The sequence below is a fragment of the Tachypleus tridentatus genome, chromosome 10, assembly GCF_004210375.1.
Source record: "Tachypleus tridentatus isolate NWPU-2018 chromosome 10, ASM421037v1, whole genome shotgun sequence".
NCBI lineage: Eukaryota > Metazoa > Arthropoda > Merostomata > Xiphosura > Limulidae > Tachypleus > Tachypleus tridentatus.
The window spans coordinates 123,050,398-123,065,653 of record NC_134834.1 but is presented as its reverse complement, the minus strand read 5'-3'; the positions used below and the strand labels follow the sequence as shown (position 1 = coordinate 123,065,653).

The 15,256-nt window shown below is 34.6% G+C and overlaps 1 protein-coding gene across 4 annotated transcripts in view; it reads right to left on the bottom strand.

Moving 5' to 3' along the window:
* Positions 1 to 15,256, bottom strand: part of LOC143230239 (uncharacterized) — a 110,211-nt gene that overhangs the window by 2,552 nt on the left and 92,403 nt on the right. For 3 of the 4 annotated variants that reach the window (XM_076463430.1, XM_076463432.1, XM_076463431.1), the window contains 9 exons: positions 9,881 to 10,000; positions 9,261 to 9,397; positions 7,321 to 7,540; positions 6,995 to 7,072; positions 6,243 to 6,350; positions 5,030 to 5,162; positions 2,874 to 3,049; positions 1,730 to 2,606; positions 56 to 1,221 (listed from right to left, as the gene is read on the bottom strand). In XM_076463430.1, the coding sequence (XP_076319545.1) occupies positions 56 to 1,221; positions 1,730 to 2,606; positions 2,874 to 3,049; positions 5,030 to 5,162; positions 6,243 to 6,350; positions 6,995 to 7,072; positions 7,321 to 7,540; positions 9,261 to 9,397; positions 9,881 to 10,000 (3,015 nt within the window). The remainder of the gene's footprint in view (positions 1 to 55; positions 1,222 to 1,729; positions 2,607 to 2,873; positions 3,050 to 5,029; positions 5,163 to 6,242; positions 6,351 to 6,994; positions 7,073 to 7,320; positions 7,541 to 9,260; positions 9,398 to 9,880; positions 10,001 to 15,256) is intronic. The other variant, XM_076463433.1, reaches the window with a different exon arrangement.

The following is a 15,256-nucleotide window of genomic DNA, read 5'->3' as shown; positions in this document are numbered from 1 at the left end:
TAATATATTTTTCTCTAATCACATACAGCATTAACAGACATAATACGTTACATACCGAGGTAAGAGAAGTGGATGGTGGCAATGGTGGTTTTGCTGCAGTCTTTATGGAGGAAGATAAAAAACCAGAACCATGAAGGTTACTCAGGGACTGAGAGCGAACCATCTTGGAGAAATTAACATCAGCTGTTTGTTCATTGTGAACACTGGCTTGAATGTTGTCACAGCTCCCACTATGGGATGGGCTTGATTGGTGTTTTTTACTACTGGGGGAATGCCCTAATTTTCTAGTTCTAGGTGGAGCTTTAGGAGTCCGACCAGTAGAACCACCTGTACTAGGGTCCTTGATAACGCCTTTGGGTAGTAACTGAAAATGGACTTCTTCATAATCTGAGGCACATTCTTTGAGCAGAGTTTCATTAGAGTTGAGGTTTCCTGAGCACTTAACATTAGCATAGTCAGGACCTGATACAAACTCTAAATTTGCATAAGTATGAAGTTCTTCCTTCAAATTCTGGTAAACGGGAAAATCTCTCGTCAGTATCTCACTACAGGAAGTCAGTGATGAGGTCTGAGTCTCATAACCTGAGGATTCACTTCCATGATATTCTCCCTCCATAACTCCACCAGGTGGATCAGAATCTAGAGGACCTGTAGACAGTTGAGCCATAGAGTGCCCACTACCATTGCTAACACCAACTGATTTCTGATCTGAACCATGCAATGATTTTTGATCTGTCCATGGAGCTGCCTCTATGGAAGAATTCTGTAGGCTAACTTCGGAAATGTTGCAATCCTGTTCCTCCACACAACACTTCTGACTACATTCCTTTCCACTTTCTGGTTCATCTTCCTGGCTGAACATCCGTCGCATGTCAGCAGCTGCTTGCTGAAAGCGGGCGATAACCTCATCTTCAACTAAAGTGCTTGGATGTACACTGGGGGGAGGGGGTATGATGAAGGTAGAGAGGTCATCATGGCCATCAAGAAGTACCAAGCTACTTTCACCAATGTTCTCTGTTGGTGGAGGAGGCACAGCCACATTGGCAATAAAAGTGTTGATGTCATCTGATGGAGGAAGCTGGTCAGAACTAAGGGTGATGGGAGAAGAAGCAGTTTGTCTGTGAGTTAACTCTGATAAAGCATCACAGAGATTGTCAAGTTCTGCAACAATTCGTGCAGAATCCACTGCTGTTGGCTCCACTTCTCCATCTTTTACTGGTTCTGAAAGTGACAAGGAATGAATTTTAGTAACAGTAGCCACTGACTTCATGAATAAAGTAATAAAACTACACAGCAGATAAAATTTAACAATCCAGTATGTTAGTGGTAGAACATGCAAACTTAGGAATGAAACTTGACATTTTCCTCTGGCTTTATAATGCTAGTGTAAATATTGAGGACAATTTTATTAGACTTTAACTGACAGTGTTTTGACTTCTAAACTGTGGCCTTCACATCATCTAAAGTATGTCTCAGTATAAAAAGAGAAATACTGTCCCCTTTTTATTAAACAGGCATTTACAGTTCTCAAACCTGCTGTTTCACTCTGGAAAAAGGTCCACTATAACCAAGTTTATTTTTTCTCAAAAATATAGGGTATGAAAAACAAAACTGTAAAAACTTGATTAATCCAAATCAAAAATAAGTGTAACATTATAATAAAGGAAACTTTCAAGTTATGGGATTAAAAAGTTACATGAATGTCAGATGTGTGATTTGATGAACTGACCTTTCTCCAAAATACATGTTCTGGCTACAGGCGTAGCAACATATGGGGTAATGGGAGTGCTTAGCTGGTTGGTGGTATGACAAACATCCTGCTCTGGAGTAACTGGAGGAGGGATCATAGTCAGGTCTATTATATCTGGGTCCAAGTAGAGTGTACCCTCAGCAAAAGGAAGTGGTGAATCACTAGAAGACTGGAGCTGGGTCAACATGGAAATAAGTTTCTGGTTTTCTGTATCCATGTCAGGACTGTGTAGACCAAAACTCGAACCTGTCCGCTGGGACCGACTGCAACCCCCAGTGGAATTCCGTATGTGAGGGTGACGATGAAGTGGGCTGTTTCCAGGTGTGCTCTGACTGTCTGATTCACTTTCTGATTGAGAAACTATGTCAGGATTTTTGTCTTTGATGCTCTGAGGTGATGTGGTTGGAGAGTCATCTACTTCCTCATCCAACTGACTCAAAAACAACAAAGAATCTACAGCCCTTAAGTGAACACTTGGTTTCTCAACTTGGACTTTCACAGGTTGCTCATTCTCAGCAGGAAGATCTCCACTCAGATAATGTTCTGCATCGTGAACAATCCGGTTCATTTCCGACACTCTATGTATGACTTCTTCATTCTTAGCCTCAAATAAAGTCAGGTCAATATCATCATTATCTTCTTCTAACAGCTCCATTGACACAACACTCTGAAAATCAAATCCACCTTCAGGTGTAGTGCCATCCTTTTGTCTCATTTCTTCACTGCTTGACTCAGACAAGTTCACCGAATTTCCAAGAGTTTCATTCATGTTGTGGTCGACGGAGGCCGTTCTGGTAACCATTGTAACACACTGCTCTCTGGATGAAATCCTTTGTACTTGTTTTTCAGGAGGCAGCTAAAGGAAAAGATAAACAACAACAGAAACTCAGATGTTTAAAAAAATAATTTTTATTTTGACTTATAACAGATCACAGCCTAGCATGATCCAAAGTTTTATTTCCCTCTGTTTGGGACTATCTCAGTGTACGTTTTCCATGATACATGCGACTTAAAAGAGTTGATATAAAAGAAAAACCTAGGTAAAAAAAAAAGAAAAAACACAAAAGATTGAATAATATGTATAAAAAAGATATTAAGACTAAATATGTCTGACAATTCCTACCCATTTGCTCACAACTTCCAAAATTTCAAAGTTAAGCCTTACTTCACAAGGAATGTAAGAAGGAGGTGGTACAGCTAAATCCACAGTTTTTGTCTTGGTTTCATCTCCATTCTTTGCTGATGGGAGATAACTCCATGGAGCAGGCTGAACGGTATGTCTTCCATGATACAAATGAGCTGAAAGAAAGTCTGAATTAACAACAAAGTGAATGGCAGAGGAAGAACAAACATTAGCAGTAAGATGACTTGTATACACAGTGAAAGAGGATAAACCTACCAAAAACAAGCTAAACATAAAGGATCTATACCATTAAACCTAAAGTTAATCATATGTATACTGAAAGTTACTTTTATTTACTAACATACACTTCCTCCATTGATTCTTTGGTTATTGAACTCTTTTAAGGTTAAGAAGATTGGTTTGGTGCACATACAACTCTGTTGGTTTATTAACTAAACAAAATAGTTTCCCAGTTAAAGGATCACACAGTTCATTCTAATACCATGATGGCTGCAAGTTAGCAGTTTCCCAGCATCCAGACTGATAAGTTTCAGATTCTATGTAGTTTAATCTGATCAGAGGTTGTTATTATAAACTACTGTTTTCCAAATGAACTATTGAGCATAGTAAATGTAACTTTATATTGTTCATAACAGTTGGGAAGCTTTACTAACGATAGGAAAATTGATGGATCAATAACAGTTTACAGATACAAGACAAAGAGAAATCAATAACAGTTTACAGATACAAGACAAAGAGAAGAACTGCACTAAAACTTAGAAACTCGTGATTACATACACAGTATTAAATATCCATTGCAAGACCAGTTGTATTTGTGATTATAGTGTGTATTATATACCATAATGAACCAAGCAGTTGAATTGTGAGGCTTAAATATATCCATGAAATTTAACCTCAATGTGAGAAAAACTGTAAATGATGTTTCTTTAAACCCAAAATTCAATAATTTCTGTCACTATCACAAAATCCCAGATCACACTAAACTCTAAAGTTACTTAGCAAATTTGTATCTGATAAGTTCCAACAAAGTATATTTACAGTAAACAACAGAACATTACCTGATAATTCTATACTTTCTGAAGATATTCCAGAGAGAAAGCAGAAAAATAAGTTCAAATAATTAGATTACAAAAGTAAATATAATAGAATATTAAATGCCTCTCTTTATTAACTACAAGAGTTTAAAATATTATTCATATAATTTATCCAAACAGTAATCTTTGTAACATTAACAACCTGTACACTCGTATTTTACCATTTAATTCGAATAAAACTATTAACAGTAAGCCATTTTACTCTTACGCACTTTGATACTTTTAGAGCAGTTTGTGAAAACATTCTGAATCTGACATTAGAATAAGTTAAATGTATTTGAGGATAAATATCTCAAGATGTTTGAAAACAAATTGCTTTAATGCTTATCACACCTCTAAATTAAAAACATTAAAATAAATTAAACCAATTTTTGATGAGGGGCATTTCCTAGAAAACAGATTTCTTTGATAACTACCTGAACCAAGTTCCTTTCAGAAATTGTTTTTAAAAGTTGAACAGTCAAAGAGGTAACACCACTACAACAAAAAACTCAAACAAAAATTGCCAAATCTAATTACAGTCTACAGCACACAACCCTTTTATATTTTAGTGTAATTTCTGAATCCCTTATTACAGTGGTTTCAAAGCAGTGTGTTAAGGCAAGTTGCTTACGGCTGTTGCAAGCATTTCAGCAAATGCAGAATAATTATAAACATTAAAAAAAAAACAAGAACATTATCTTGTAGGGCAACAGGAGTATCACACATATCAAGGTATGTGGGTTCAGGTGTTGCCAGTGAAAAACGTTTGGGAACCACTGTCTCAGTAACTGGTCATGAAAACTAGGAACATGTAACAGTATAATCAAGTGGAGTACAGTGATGGCACCTACATAATTAATACTGGAAACCCATAGGTACAGAACTGATGTGCAAAAGGACAAACTAAAAATGTTCACAAATATTTGTGAAACGTGTAACTGTCTTTGTTTTCCTCAATTCTATAATGGTGGTACTTGTACAGACAAAATTCATTCAACAAATAATCTTAGGTTAACTGTATGCAATATTTTATGAAAATAAAATTAAACAATTTTGTACCAGTTTCAGTCTTCCATGGCTTCCCAGCATCCCAGTATACTGGTAAGTCACGGTCTGCCAGCAGGTGATGGTATCCCCGTAAAATCAGAGCCAATTCTTCTGTGTCCCTATCTTCCAGGTTAAAATTGAGGGCCTGAAATCACAGTGAGCATGAATTCTATTATTATATAGTTTATTAGTGGACATTGTTAGTACACAGGTAAAGGATTTAATGAAGTTTATACCACCTGGACTAAACCTCAGTGGACTGTGGATATTGTTATTCCAGAAGTTAAAAGGATTAAACTAAGCTTATTTCACCTGATTTAGTCCTCAGTAGATGTTAATTATTCATCACTCACTCAAAATGGTTATCATGATCTCCCAGAAAATCATATTCAAAATTTAATTAAACAACTTTATTCCTGGTAACTGAGGTACTTGGCTGAGGATACTGTCTCCTATGATTTGATGGGAAGATTACTGTTAAACAACAGTAATAAAACCATAAAATTAAAGAAAACACAGGTGAAAAGACAACTGTGAAGATAAAAAGACCACTAATTCTGTGAAATGTTCCATTCACAGACATTTCAGCTTTCGTATCAAATGTGGTTAATGACATTGCTACAGTTAGCGTTAGGATAGAGAAAATATCAGATATAGTTTCACAGATAAAAAACTTTAATATTCCTTTAGGAGGTTAAGCAAATGAAATAAAAAATATACGATAAAAAAATGTTTTTATTTATAAAATGAAAATCATCTTTCTCTCAGACTAGTCAAGTTCAGACTTAATCAGTAAATACTTGTCAAGTTCACAAATCACGGGTAAAAATATTTCATTACAAAGTGTAACGTTTACTAAAACTAGCCATATTTCACAGATATATTTAATAAAGCTTCAAAGAGATGGGGTTGGCCTAATGGACATAATCCTGATATAAGGTGGTTAATGGTTTGTAATCCATAGTATAGAAAATATTAGAATATCAAAGACAACTGTATGTAAGTAGGGAATTATAACAACTATCGAGAGGATATTAAAAACATGTTATCCATTAACACTTAGTAATTAATACACTATTTAATGATAAATTACTTTTAAAGAGTTCAATTAACAATAATAAATGGCAGATTTAAAGCTTTATAAACTTGAAAATAAACTTATTTATTAGTAAAAGCTTATAAATTTTTAAAAACATATTCCATAATGGACCAAGGAAAGATTTACCCGAATATCTGGATTCTTGAGTCTAATTTCAACATTATAAGACATTTCATCTTCCTTTTTCATCACAAGAGAAGAAACCTCTTCGATCTGAGCTAACACAACTGGTTGCTAGAAAGTAGATGACATTCATTATCTCAAGTATTATGTAACTTAATAGAAATAAATAAAACTATTAGTCTAATAAAATAATATAGCTACTGCTATCTGTGTCAGTTACTGTCTACCAAAGTGAAAGCAATGTCTATTATTGTCAATGTCAGTTAACATCAACCAAAATAAATTAGAAAATATCTAATATTTCCAAATGTTTAAAAAAAACTATTTTTCTTGCTAGTAATGTAAGAAAGTTACGATTACCAATGTCACTTCAACAAAGTGGTGAGGGTTTTAAAAAATGCAGGAATAATGTATTCTTCTAATGTAAGAAAGTTAGTATTACCAATGTCACTTCAACAAAGTGGTGAAGGTTTTAAAAAAAGCAGGAATAATGTATTCTTCTATACAGACGTGTCACAAAATACCATTTGTCACTTTCACATAGTTATGAATAGATTTTCCACTATACATAATTATCATGATAAAAGCTGAGATTTTCATGGTACAAATCACACCAACCAAAGATATTTATACGAGACCAAAATATGGACAAATATTTCACAGTAACTGGTATTATTACAGTTTAATGAATTACTGGGCAACATATTTGCTGGCTAAAGCTAAATGTTTGTTTCTATATATAAAAGGCAACTGACCGAGGTATTTCTTGGGCTGTTAATCTGACTAATACCATACTTTGGGCTAATCAACAGGGCTGTCTCCAACGAAGCATCCTGTGGAATAGAGACTGAAGTCAAATTTAAATGAATTTCTTAGTAACATGTCCATGTGTGTGTGTGTATAATTTTGTAAATGAGGTAACTTAATTTTATCAGTATATTAAAGCATGTTTAAATAGCCTTTGTGAATGTTAAGTAATATGTCATCAAAATATTTAAATAACTTTTCAGTACACGAAGGTTTTCAGTTTTAGAGAGTTATATAAAAATGATTACAATAACTATTTATTTTGACATTTTACCTTAAAGTTTGAGGCAAAACACTTGGCTCCATAGCTTGGCAGTTCACTGATCATTTTAAGATAATGAAGCTTAGCTTGCAGTGCTGTCAGCTGTTTCTGTCCAGGAGCAGTTAATGACTGATTCTGTTTCATAAAATGGTTCAACAATTTTCTCAATTCCTTTCGCTTCATTGTTTCCAATAATGATAGGGGTACAAACCTTTCCAGCCCACACTCTTTCCTGGAAATATCAAACTCCCAATGAGGTAACAAGTTCTTTTAAAAAGAGGTACTTATTTAAAAAGCAATCTCTGACTTAAAGGCACAAAACATGACTATTTTCGTAGGTTTTGCTGTATCACCAAACTTAAGTGTGAACTACAAGACTATGTAGGGTACAATCCAGGGATCATTTTGTCATGCCATTTTCTCTAAACTAAGCAGTCATTAATGTTTGTCGACCATCTGCATGCTATTTTAATATTATTTTAATAGTTTTCTATCCCTTTATTTCTGTACTATTGTTCCATGTCACTCACAGATGATCTTTGTTTCTTATCTTCAATTGTCCTCTTCCTTCTCTTTTTAACCCCATTTGAGGGCAGATCATGATACACATCTGTAAGCAGACATATTTTTCTTTAGGTACTTGACAGCAACTCCTTTGCTAAAACTTTTCTAATGTCTCTTATGACTAATTTTTTGAGCAACTGGTGTGATCACAACAGCTACATTTGTTACACCTTGAAAATGTTGCTGTATTACATTTACTAATTAGTTTTCAACCTGACCTTGTTTGGACAAGAACAAACATCCAAGGATTCTGATTCATTGTCTGAGCAGTTCTTCAAAAGTTTCAAAGAAAAGTCTGGTAATGGTGAGAGTTCCACAGATAACATATTACAACAATGCCAAGAATTATAGTCACAAATTACTCAATTTCACTGGCAATAACCAGTTATAGCTTCTTTGGATATTATCTAATTGTTCAACAGTCTACACCTCTGGATTTTTCATAAAATATTGAAGAGTGTTGTAGATTTTTAAAAAATAATGAAATGTCAGATATTCCTATAAAGTGCCCTACCATTTCTGGTGCTGTTGGGTCAGAGACTGCTTGTTAAAATCTACAAGATCTCATACAAAATAACCTTAGTTTTTACCATTTACAATTAAGCTCATCTCTCAGAATACCTACTAAACACAGTAGAACTTTTTATGGATAAAAAATTAATTATACACAGGACTGCCAAAAGGAGGGGGGGGGGTTACTCTACACATACAAAAGCTCACCAAACTGAGTTTTCAATGTACATTAAAAGGTTTACAATGAAAAAAAGGTTTGAAAAGTTGCATTTTATAATTAATTGGTATTATGGGGGCCCATATGTACATGATTACCCCTATCCCAGAATATCTCTAGACAGTCCTTATTGTACATTTAAAATATCATGCATGTTCGACCGTAGAAAGATGCTAGTTATATATTATATAGATTATTTTTAAAAAGCTTCAATTGCAGTAAAAAAATATGTTTAAAATACTTACTTAGGTCATAAATCTTAAAGTTGCAGTAAAAAATAACATGTTTAAAATATTTACTTAGGTCATAAATCTTAAAGTCAGCTGTTATTTTCTGCACTTCATATTTCAAACACTTGCACTGAAAACTTTTACCATCATTCTCTCACAGTCTAGAAATTTACACACATTGCAGTATTAAACAGTACAGTATTGAATAGTTAGGTATCTCTTAGTGTATACACTCATACAACTGTGTTCCTTACAACATCCTGGTGTTTTGTTTTCTTAAAATAAAAGTCTTAGCTGTTGCTAGGAGATAAAGTCCTTGAATTAAACTGTAAAAGGCATCATTCCTGCAGTCAATAAGCTCAAAAGTTCTAGGTTCTATCCCTCCAAACACAGCTTTTAATTCAGATGTACACATGTACAAAACTTACTCAACAGTCTTGATGGTCAGTTTACCCTGGAGACCACTAGACATAGCTTGTTGGTGGATCTGTAGTGCAGCAAGCCGCAGGGCTACATCATACTTTAGATCTGGTGCCAACCTTTCCTGAACCACGTCATTACAGCACTAAAGTAAAAAGAAATCTAAATATTTAAGCAACTCGCATAGTGCCTTACTAGTACTTGATGGTGAATTAATATTTTAGCTCAATTGATAAGACATTTGTTTAGCAAGAAAGAGGTCATGGGTTTAACCTCACTCACAGTTCAAACAAAAATGAAATTGAAATTTACCACATAAATATCTCTGAAATTCATCACAACTATCAGACTTTATCTACAAGTAGTCAACTTGTTATTTACTTAACATTCATGTCCCATAATTATTTTTGCACAGATCAGAATTACAGTGAAATGAAAGACTTGAATTTCACATAGACAGTGAACTTTGAAACTGCATAATTTTAATATATTCAACACGCGTTAAAAATTTACATATATAAACATTTTATTTCTATATGGTAGTTTCAACAGCCTTAGCTATTACCTTTCATGTCTGAAAGCAGTAAAACAGAAGCTCTGGTATGAACTTACAAATATGTAGACTTACCTGAACATAAAGATATTCAAAACCCACAGGATCCTTTTGAAGTAGATCATAAGCATCTTTAGGGACAAACGTGACTCTGAAAAGACACCTGAGGTGGTGTGCTCCAGGTCGTGCAGCAATCTGCAACAAGGAAACACATACTGTGAAAACACTTACTGGACAAACAATCTATTGGTGAAATTATAAAACCAAGTCTTGTTCACATTTTGATAATACAGAATTGTTATTGATCTCTGGTAACAATATGGTAGTATTTCAAGACGTTATTGGTCTCTGGTAACAATATGGTGGTAGTTCAAGACGTTATTGGTCTCTGGTAACAATATGGTGGTAGTTCAAGACGTTATTGGTCTCTGGTAACAATATGGTGGTAGTTCAAGACGTTATTGGTCTCTGGTAACAATATGGTGGTAGTTCAAGACGTTACTGGTCTCTGGTAACAATATGGTGGTAGTTCAAGACGTTACTGGTCTCTGGTAACAATATGGTGGTAGTTCAAGACGTTATTGGTCTCTGGTAACAATATGGTGGTAGTTAAAGACGTTATTGGTCTCTGGTAACAGTACAGCAGCAGTTCAAGATGTTATCGGCCTCTGGTAACAGTGTAGCAGCAGTTCAAGGTGTTATTGATCTCTGGTAACAGTATAGCAGCAGTTCAAGGTGTTATTGGTCTCTGGTAACAGTATAGCAGCAGTTCAAGGTGTTATTGGTCTCTGGTAACAGTATAGCAGCAGTTCAAGGTGTTATTGGTCTCTGGTAACAGTATAGCAGCAGTTCAAGGTGTTATTGGTCTGTGGTAACAGTATAGCAGTAGTTCAAGGTGTTATTGGTCTCTGGTAACAGTATAGCAGTAGTTCAATGTGTTATTGGTCTCTGGTAACAGTATAGCAGTAGTTCAATGTGTTATTGGTCTCTGGTAACAGTATAGCAGCAGTTCAAGGTGTTATTGGTCTGTGGTAACAGTATAGCAGTAGTTCAAGGTGTTATTGGTCTCTGGTAACAGTATAGCAGTAGTTCAAGGTGTTATTGGTCTCTGGTAACAGTATAGCAGTAGTTCAAGGTGTTATTGGTCTCTGGTAACAGTATAGCAGTAGTTCAAGGTGTTATTGGTCTCTGGTAACAGCATAGCAGCAGTTCAAGGTGTTATTGGTCTGTGGTAACAGTATAGCAGTAGTTCAAGGTGTTATTGGTCTCTGGTAACAGTATAGCAGTAGTTCAAGGTGTTATTGGTCTCTAGTAATAGTGTAGCAGCAGTTCAAGGTGTTATTGGTCTCTGGTAACAGTATAGCAGTAGTTCAAGGTGTTATTGGTCTCTGGTAACAGTATAGCAGTAGTTCAAGGTGTTATTGGTTTCTGGTAACATTATAGCAGCAGTTCAAGGTGTTATTGGTCTGTGGTAACAGTATAGCAGTAGTTCAAGGTGTTATTGGTCTCTGGTAACAGTATAGCAGTAGTTCAAGGTGTTATTGGTCTCTGGTAACAGTATAGCAGTAGTTCAAGGTGTTATTGGTCTCTGGTAACAGTATAGCAGTAGTTCAAGGTGTTATTGGTCTCTGGTAACAGTATAGCAGCAGTTCAAGGTGTTATTGGTCTCTGGTAACAGTATAGCAGTAGTTCAAGGTGTTATTGGTCTCTGGTAACAGTATAGCAGTAGTTCAAGGTGTTATTGGTCTCTGGTAACAGTATAGCAGTAGTTCAAGGTGTTATTGGTCTCTGGTAACAGTATAGCAGTAGTTCAAGGTGTTATTGGTCTCTGGTAACAGTATAGCAGCAGTTCAAGGTGTTATTGGTCTCTGGTAACAGTATAGCAGCAGTTCAAGGTGTTATTGGTCTCTGGTAACAGTATAGCAGTAGTTCAAGGTGTTATTGGTCTCTGGTAACAGTATAGCAGTAGTTCAAGGTGTTATTGGTCTCTGGTAACAGTATAGCAGCAGTTCAAGGTGTTATTGGTCTGTGGTAACAGTATAGCAGTAGTTCAAGGTGTTATTGGTCTCTGGTAACAGTATAGCAGTAGTTCAAGGTGTTATTGGTCTCTGGTAACAGTATAGCAGTAGTTCAAGGTGTTATTGGTCTCTGGTAACAGTATAGCAGTAGTTCAAGGTGTTATTGGTCTCTGGTAACAGTATAGCAGTAGTTCAAGGTGTTATTGGTCTCTGGTAACAGTATGGTGGTGGTTAAATTTCTTGAAAAGTTATGGCTACCTATGCTAACAAGTCCTAATTTTTAATTGAAAGACTAAAATGAAGGCATCCAATCAACAATACTCATCACCAACTTGTGTGTTCCTCTAATTGAAAAGTGTAATTTGACCATCATGCTTATAATTCACCCATAGCCCCAAAGTGTGAAGCATGACTTTGGTAGTGACAGAGAGTAAACCACAGATCAACAGTCTAACACACTAACTGTTGGGTCACATTCATCCCACAACAATGAACATGCTCAACCATACTCTTCATGGCCATCCTTATGGCTTGTGACTACACAGGCTAAAAAGACCCAACCCTCTTCTTGCCATTTCGTTAAAATGTAATGTTTTCATGAGTATATGGTATTCAGAATGTGTCTCTTCTGGGATGATTACAATGCAAAGTCCTATCCTGTGATTAGGAAAGCATGCAAGGGATAGAATTTTAATATTAAAAAGAAAGAAATACCTAATGTGGAACTGTTTTAGTAAAGCATGTAAAGTAGATATTACAATAAGTAAAACATGGGCTACTCCATGACTGGCTAAAAGTCCCACAGTTAGGCAGTGATGAACCTAAACAGCTTGTAATAGAAAGTAACCCAAGAACACAGCAGCTGTACTAGAAATCTCTGTTGGAATTGTAAACAAGATAGATTATAAGAACTTAGGGCCTGCTTACAAACTTTTGACTTGCGTATACTTAATCAAGTCAGCACAAGCTTCATTCACGGTAATGATGAGTCACATACCAGCTGTTTCAAAAGTTGGTCATCTGTTTGGATGATGTAGTGTAGGAAAAGTTTGTAAGCAGGCCCTAAGTTCTTATAATCTATCTTGTTTACAATTCCAACAGAGATTTCTAGTACAGCTGCTGTGTTCTTGGGTTACTTTCTATTACAAGCTGTTTAGGTTCATCACTGCCTAACTGTGGGACTTTTAGCCAGTCATGGAGTAGCCCATGTTTTACTGATTGTAATATCTACTTTACATGCTTTTATGTCAAAAATGATAAACAGCAAGCCACAAAATGTTTATGGTGGTTACAGGTTAAAGCTATTGTGATAACTTAAACATCTGAATAGTACAGAAAAACAACAAGGTTATCTGAGACTAATGTACTAATGTTATCACACTGTAACAAAATACAAATAAAGTAAGCTCTATCAATACAAAACTTGCCACCAAAAAATTTACATACTGGACCTCAGTGCTCCTGTCTTACTGAAAGGGACACTTGGAAGTCATTGTCCGAGGATATTGGACAGACTTTGGAAAGTAATTTGTAATGACGAGAAACCCATTTGAAGTATTTTCAAGACAGCTGGTATGGGTATTAAAACTGAAGATGACATAAGAAGGTTAAAACATTGTTCTGTACGTTATTTTAATTAAAGACTGGCAATACTAATCTTCAGTTATTAAATAAAAACCACAGTCCACAAGCAAGTCAATCACACAGAACACCAGCACTGTATGAGCTAAGTATTCATCCTCACATTAGTACTAAAGGCATCTACAGAGTACCTGCTTATAACCAATATTTAGTTATTATTAATCTGTGAATTCTTTATTGTTACCTTAATATTAGTATCATATGTGCATATATTTATTTTCTCATAACAAACAATGATGTTTATAATTTTGAAACTTACACTCATAAAAGTCAGAAGAGGATAAATAAACAATTATCACACGTAAGAGTTCAATCATCAACTTTGAAAACTATGTTTAATAATAACCAAACTAGGTTTATTGATTCTTTATTTGTCATCAGACACTAGTTATTATGCCTAATACTTCTTTAAAACTTCATTATATATAAAAGGATTTTTAACCATTAAACCATTAAAGGATTTTTAAGAATGAGAAAATTGTAATAATAATAATAATATTATAACTACAATATATTCACTGTAACTACTGAATTTTGTTTAACAACAATTCAATCAAACTAGGTTCGTCGACTGTTGTTTAACAACAATTCAATTAAACTAGGTTTATCAATTATTGTTTAACAATTTTATCAGGCTTTCATTGTTATTTATTAACAATTTTATCAGGCTTTCATTGTTATTTATTAACAATTTTATCAGGCTTTCATTGTTGTTTATTAACAATTTAATCAAACTAGATTCAACAAACATTGTTTAATAATAACCACACTAGATTTGTCAATTGTTGTTCAAAAGTACTTTAACTATACTTCCACTGGCAACACCTTGTTTACACAGGGTTTCAAGTAATGAGTGCACATTACAAATCAAACCTCATAAGCAATGATGAAAAGTTAAAACTTTAAATGAAAATACTTAACAAAATTACTTATAATAATAGTTATGCAAGTGTTAACATGCTTAATAGTTAAACTAGGGCTTTAAACTATATGGCATATGAATGTATCTGAAAGGTCAAAAGCATAAATGTAACAGATCAACTACTGGTTATCACTGAGTCAAATAATGGAAGTGTAGAACAGCACCATGTTTATGGAATATAAAATTTAATAGTGTAACAGTTTCTTGTAACTTGTCTTTATGAAACAGAGAACCTAAGTTACATGATTTAAAAATCTGTATTTTATTATATTATTATTAAAAACATCATTTAAACACTCATGAGATTACAATCAAGAACATTCGATTAAGTTTGTATGGATGCTAATTCTTGAAAAAGTTAAATCAGCCAATATGTGTAGAAACTAAACATAAGTAGGATTCCCTGAGATAGGAGATTCAGGACATCACAACTTTGCTATAGCCACTCCACTGACCACTTATGAACCCTCAATCAATTCCTGTGAATTTATCCCAGGACTCTCTTATACATCTTTTATTCCAGGAATAGGCTGAAATCCCACAAACTAGAACTACGGATCTTGTCTACATGATATAAACAAATATAGCCCCACATATGGTGGAGGGCTGGCACTATAAAGTGTTAATCAAACTTGTATCTTCCAGTGATATTCAATGTTTCCAGTACAAACTGGTGTTCTTTCAAACTTGAGTGTACAGTTAATTACATGACACTTTTAAAATACATATTTCAATATATTTCTAGAAGCCTTGTCATATGTTTTGTTTACTTCACGAGCATGGCTGGCATATAACAGAAAAAACTATTCCCACAAACTGATATTGTCTTTATTCCAGCAATGTAAGCTGATCTCCAGTCGTCAGTTAACT